Genomic DNA, 6540 nt, shown 5'->3' on the forward strand with positions numbered 1-6540 from the left:
AATGTATTAAAGAGATCGTTAATATAGTCCAAGTGACTACAGTGGCTCAATCTTAAGTATATAAAGCGACGAGAATACTTTTTGTGCGCAAAAACAAACAAAAATAACGACTTTATTCCACTATTCATTTCCTTCTCTCTGGGCCTCTAGTTGGTTCACGTAGTGTTTTTGCGTAGCGCGTATGTGTTGCACGTCACCACATAGGCTCCCAATTGGCCGGTGGTGATATGTGTAATGCGTGATGACGTGCAACACAGACGCGCAGCGCAAAAACACTACGAGGCCCAGAGAGAAGGAAATGAATAGTGGAATAAAGTCGTTATTTTTGTTTGTTTTTGCGCACAAAAAGTATTCTCGTCGCCTGATATACTTAAGATTAAGCCACTGTAGTCACTTGGACTATATTAACGATCTCTTTAATAACTTTTCTGGGCCAGCAAGTTTGGGCCACCTAGCAGCCTATGGAGAAGTGATCCAGCACTCAGATTTAATCAAAAATATCTTAATTTGTGTTCCGAAGATGAACGAAGGTCTTACGCGGTTGGAACAACATGAGGGTGAGTAATTACTGACAGAATTTTCATTTTTGGGTGAACTAACCCTTTAAAGTTAGACATCAACCTTCTTTCCTCAATCAATTATTTATAAACAATAACAAGACAAATTTGATAAAATGATAAAAGTCTGCCTGTTTTCCCATTTTTTTTTAGTAAACATTGTATAGGGTTGCTAACGACCCCAGGTGTGTAACAGTGTTAATAATTTAATCTTTTTTTTTACTAAATAAGTGCAATTCACCTTTATTCCAGAAGGTGGCAATGTCTGATACATAATGATGACGTGACATTTCACTCATAGTTACTGCAGGCAGAAAACAAAAGAATAGGAAGTATCATCAGCAAAACATGAAATGGCTCAGCGATTTACTGCAGAACTACTGAACGCAATCAAATATTAGCATTATTGTCACTTGGTGGATTTGGTGAAGAAGCTGTAAGCGATCAATATATTGATTTTGAAGATGTTGAAAATGATAGTTTTAAGAATATGTTTGAGATCGCGAATATGAGCCAGATGCTGAATGTACTGGGAATGTACTGGGAAATGAGCTACGACGAGGACAGTGATGGTGGCATAAAACATCTACTCAAACTGAACCCTTCCAAGCTCCAAAAGGTAACAATAACTATTCCTCACTAATTGTATTCAAAGACAAAATAAAACTTTTGATTTTATCCCAATAAAATTTTATTGAAGTGATTATCAATAATTCCAACAACAAAAACCATCTGTCAATAAAGTGCAGTTCTTATTTATCAAATAACTGAGTTTTAACAAAAATAAACTTTTTTCTCTTTTACTAAACATTACATTTTTGCATGACCAACCCTGACGGCATGCAGCAAACATCAACATGAGCTCAAGAATGAACCTGTGTCCATTTAATTAATGGCAACCCAAAAAAGTGCTGTTTTGATTGTATTCTCAATACAAAACAAGCAAATACTATTTACAACTCAAATTTCCATACGAAACCATTATGCTTGTCGTCAAGATCATTATCAGGATCATCATTTTTCTTTATCCCATCCTGAACATCATTTCATCATATGAGGTTTCACTCACTGAACGTTCTGTTTGACTATCCCTAAAAACCTGTTTCTACATGCTCAATCCTTCTGTCTCATCCTGCATTTAATAAAGTCCATAAAGTCTTTAACACATATTTGTCTGCCTGCTTTTCAGCCCCTCTGGGCCTCCTGGGACATGGATCGGCCCAGGGCTCTGGGTGCTTTGGCAAACTCCATTCGCATGGGTTTGACGGGCGGCAGGTCCCTGGTGATCTGTTCCACTGGTCTCTTGTCTGGACAGGCTCCGTCGGGAACCCGGGCAGGAGGGAGATCTTCCAGGGTGTGTGGGGCTCCCCGGCTCAGGCGGACGCCCAGTTCTGCAGGCTTGAAGATGGGCAAGGGCAGAGTGTTCCTGTGGGGTAAGAGCTGGTGCTCCCTTACACCTGTGTCCACAGTACCCACTCTGAACACACCCGATGGACAGGCTTGATTGAGAGGACGGACCTGCCAATAACGGGACAGAGTCTCTCGGCGAGAGTCGTCCGACATCAGCATTGACTGGCTGTAGAGAGAGAAAAATTGAGAATTATGAATGAAAGGGGAGATCTGACATTTAATGTGTTCAAATTACTTTGCACTATTATTTTCCTGCACTGGAAATAATAATTTTGTTAATGTGTATTTTCATTAAAAATATATAAATAGGCATAAGATATTAAGGCTTGTTTTTAGAGAATGTTTTGAGAATGAGAATTTTTTCCACCTGTTTGCTTTAAACAGGAAAAACATATTTGCCAAGTCTTAATATTTTATTTTAGTCTTAATTTTGCTGCTCAAGTAAATTAAATATCATTATTATAGTGTTTTTTTTTTTTTTTTACATTTTTCATAGTTTTTAAAGGAAAACAACACTGATAAAATTGATTCTGTGGTGTAAATACTACAGAAAAAACAAACAAATGTAATTTCTGCCTGAATAAGTTAGTTCAGTCATTATACAAAAAAACAAAGTCAATTCTATATTAGTACTCAATTTAAGCTTGAAGAAATTAAAGTGTAAATATCAACATCGGACATGAATAATAAATAAGGTTGCATTTTTTCCACTGTTTTCCAGCTGTATTTACACCGTTTTATTATTGCTTTTGTTGTTAGTTTTAGTAACTTGCTGTTTTGTGACATCTGGAGTTCATTTTCTACTCAAAATGACACATTCATACTAAAAAATTATCCAACGAATGTTACCGTTATTATGGATTGAGCACCAAGTATTTTCTTAGATGTTCTAAGTAAAGCATACACTTTAAAAAGCATGGCTTAATTCAGTGTTATATTATTTGAGTAAAATGTACTTGAAACAGAGTTTTGCAAAGTAAACTTCAAAGTAGAAATTACTCAACAAACTTTAACTGGTCAATTTTATTTGTTATTACTATTTACTTAACTTAATTAAGTCAATTTTACTTAATTCCATATGTGAAATGTACTTAAAAAAGTTTGCATGCAAAAACTTGCAAAAGAAAAATTAAGTAAATTTTACTTATTGTCTTTTTTTCAGAGAAGATAAAATAGGCTACTAATTAAGAATATATATATATATATATATATATATATATATATATATATATATTTGTTAAGCATGCGGAATGATTTGACGGAAGTGTGCATATTAGTACCTTTTTTGAAAGGGTACCACCCTGTGACACCTTATACCTTTTTTTCTGAGATTGTTCAAGAAAAAAAAAAAAAAAAAAAAAAAGCTGCCATCTTGCTGCAGATATAAATATCTATGCACTCACCGATCCTCGGGTTGTGTCTTCATATTGATGCTGCGCCAGTCAGCAGTGTAACTCTCTCTCTTGTTTGGATTTTCCTCCTTCACACTGCAACTGAGCTTGGCTCCAACCACACAGCCTCCTTTCTTCTCCAGGACTGTGCACAGCATCTTCAGCTTCTGTTTATAAGTGGCTTGAAAACTTAAACTACAGTCAGTTATCTCTTTTGCAGTGAGATAGTTGAGTCAATACTGCTTTGAAGATTTACAGTTTTCTTTTCTTTTTTTCCCCTCTTTTCTTGTCCTGGTTGAGTTTGAGGGAGGACTATCTGTCTATCTGTCTCTTGAGCTGCCTTGTCGTCTGTCTGCTGGAGTGTGTGTCCGACTTTTATACAGCTCTGCTGCTATTTCTGTCCGATGGAGTCACTCTGCACTTTGTCCACAAGGACATCTGACACACACACACCCACATTTCAAAACATTCACACACACAGCACAGCACTGGAACAGGGATATGAAGACTTAAGAAATCCCCAGCAACTCACATTTCCATGACACATATCTATCTATCTATCTATCTATCTATCTATCTATCTATCTATCTATCTATCTATCTATCTATCTATCTATCTATCTGTTGTTCTATCTATCAATCAGTCTATCAATCTATCTGTTGTTCTATCAATCAATCTTTCTCTCTATCTATCTGTTGTTATATCTATCAATCTATCTATCTTTATCTATCTGTTGTTCTATCCATCTATCAATCAATCAATCATTCAGTCCATCTATCTATCTATCTATCTATCTATCTATCTATCTATCTATCTATCTATCTATCTATCTATCTATCTATCTATCTGTTGTTCTATCAATCAATCAACCAACCCACCCACCCACCCATCCATCTCTAAATGTTGTAATCAAAGTCAAAGTATAATCAAATTTGTCTTATCTAATATAAAAATGCCCAGTTATTACCTGAATGGATTCTGTTGCGGATGCTCAAATGCTTGATCATGTTGTATCAGCGTGACAGTTGTTCCTCCATGATCCTATTAACAGACATGGAAAGTCTCTCAATGGAAACTAAACAGTGTTCGGATCTGGAACCAGACAGGAGATTATAAACATGTTGCAGCAACTGTTCTTTACTGGTAATCTTCTTTTGCACACATAATCTCTTTCAAAAGACATTTTTTAAATATGAATTATCACAGGAAAAAAAGACTACTACGCTGCTATATTTATTTATTTTAGGAGATGAAACATAGCACATTTAGCTGGAAGGGTTTGGAAAACTACCACTGGTTACAGATCAAGATTTTTTTTCCCAAACAACCAAAATATGGTTAATATAGAAAAGTGTTGTCATAGCATGTGTTCAGTGAGTGCAAGCGCTGTATTCACTCATCAGATGAATATAGTGCTCTGTGGATAGAGGTTGGGACAGTTGTATTCTCATGTTACACACATTCTGTCCCCTGTCTGTCATTGACTGCTCTCTCAGTGACGCAGTGAACGATTACAGGAACTGATCTCACTTTTGCGATGCCCCTCTCCTGCAATGTGACCACTCAGCACACTATGGTATGGAAATGTAATGCCAGTCATGAAGAGTTACACATGAGAACCAGGAAATGTCACATCAGACCAGGAATGAAGCTGCTACTGTTTATGATATACACACTAAATTTGTTTCCCGTCATGCATGTTCAGACCTAAATATGAATAAATGTCATTGCATTACATTGCAATGATCAAATTCAAATTTATTTTAAAGCACTATCCTTTTTTAAGCATGATTTAAGTGTGTAGGGAGGGACACAAGAAATTCAAAATACAAAAGTATTCAAAAGAATTGGCAACTATTTCCATCAGTCAATGTCTTTTATTGTCATCTATATCAGACATTTTACCAGACAAGCAACATACAAGACAGGACAAAATACACTGAGCCATTTTAACCTAGTGATTCAGTTAATGGACAGTCACCACATCAAAAGAATTTACACTATTTTGTATCCCAGCTCCACAACTGCACATATACATTATATAATAACACATCTGATACATCACCTATATAACTGATTGTATTGTAGCGTTCCTTTTTAAGATTTTAAAATAAACAAGAAATAAAATAAAAAGTTTGCTGATTTAGAAAACAATGTCACTAGAGAAAGGATAAACATTATTCTATGACAACTTTAAATGCGAAATACATACTATTATTATTTTTGATAATTATTTTGGTAATAAATTTATAAAGATATGGTTGTGTACTGGATTATATTACATCTTTGTCATCAAATAAAAAATATGCTGGTTTTATATATTCAGGTACATAATTATGAACATTGTTTCAGAACTCAATTTAAAATAAAAAAATTATTTATATGTAATGCATGACCTGCTGCTCAGTGCAAAAGTTATTACAGTAACTATGATCAAAAATAAAATTATTAAATGATAAAAAAGATAGCACTATGTTAAGGGTGCTACAAAGAAACTTGTTAGCATACACAATGATGAATAATATTTTCACAAGTGTCAGACCATTATAATGACATGAACATTCACCCTAAAGATTTATACTAGTCTATTAATCTGTTCTTCATATAGCTTCACTGTGAGGTATTGGCTGGATTTGTGTTGTTAGTCATTAGGACTAATTTTTCATGCTCAGGGGCTCTACGTCTTTTGTTCACATTTTTGAGTGAGGCATACTTTAATTTCATTGCTTTTGAAGCTGAGCGCTAGTCTGGCCATTTCCCCCCTCAAAAATGTGTTTCAAAGTCTCATGAATTTTAGTGTTGCACCACATATGTTTACACTGGCGATTAAAAGACATCAAATGTCATCATGTCTAGATCACTGTCATAAAAATGTAAACGTGCACCATGTTGACAATGACACACAGCGGCCCTAAACATGTGGACTCTTAAATCACACTTTTTTTTTTTTTGTGCATGACAATGCATGAACTGACCCCACTGTGATTTGTAGTGGTATTTTCACCTCAAGTTTGCACGGGTATCCTAGCAGAGTAACCACAGGTGTTCATCAGATGTTCGGCGCATTTAAGCGGGCGAAATCCAATCATTTCAATAGGAATTTGCATCTGAAATTTTGTGAGGCGAAAGTTTTACCCCATAGATTTCGGATCAGATTCGAAGTTGGTCGCCTTGTTACCTA

At 35.4% G+C, this 6540-nt stretch overlaps 1 protein-coding gene across 2 annotated transcripts; it reads right to left on the reverse strand.

Annotated features, from left to right (window-relative positions):
* Nucleotides 1-784: 784 nt before the first annotated feature.
* Nucleotides 785-4808, reverse strand: tcap (titin-cap (telethonin)). 2 transcript variants are annotated; one of them, XM_079874870.1, is made up of 3 exons: nt 4327-4808; nt 3371-3796; nt 785-2133 (listed from the first exon to the last, which is right to left on the reverse strand). In XM_079874870.1, the coding sequence occupies exons 2-3, from the start codon at nt 3514-3516 to the stop codon at nt 1743-1745; spliced, it is 537 nt and encodes a 178-aa protein (XP_079730996.1). In that variant the 5' UTR covers nt 3517-3796; nt 4327-4808; the 3' UTR covers nt 785-1742. The 2 variants fall into 2 exon arrangements, with proteins under 2 accessions (XP_079730996.1, XP_079730995.1); XM_079874869.1 differs by having other exon boundaries at nt 3371-3846; nt 4327-4400.
* Nucleotides 4809-6540: the final 1732 nt, after the last annotated feature.

The sequence above is a fragment of the Squalius cephalus genome (genome assembly GCF_949319135.1).
Source record: "Squalius cephalus genome assembly, chromosome: 1".
Taxonomy (NCBI): Eukaryota; Metazoa; Chordata; class Actinopteri; order Cypriniformes; family Leuciscidae; genus Squalius; species Squalius cephalus.

Excerpts from the sequence above, each read along its gene's own strand:
- tcap (XM_079874870.1), bottom strand. The coding sequence starts at position 3,516 with ATGCTGTGCACAGTCCTGGAGAAGAAAGGAGGCTGTGTGGTTGGAGCC. Across the intron at positions 2,134-3,370 it reads AAGACACAACCCGAGGATCG|CCAGTCAATGCTGATGTCGG; the intron begins GTGAGTGCATAG and ends CTCTCTCTACAG.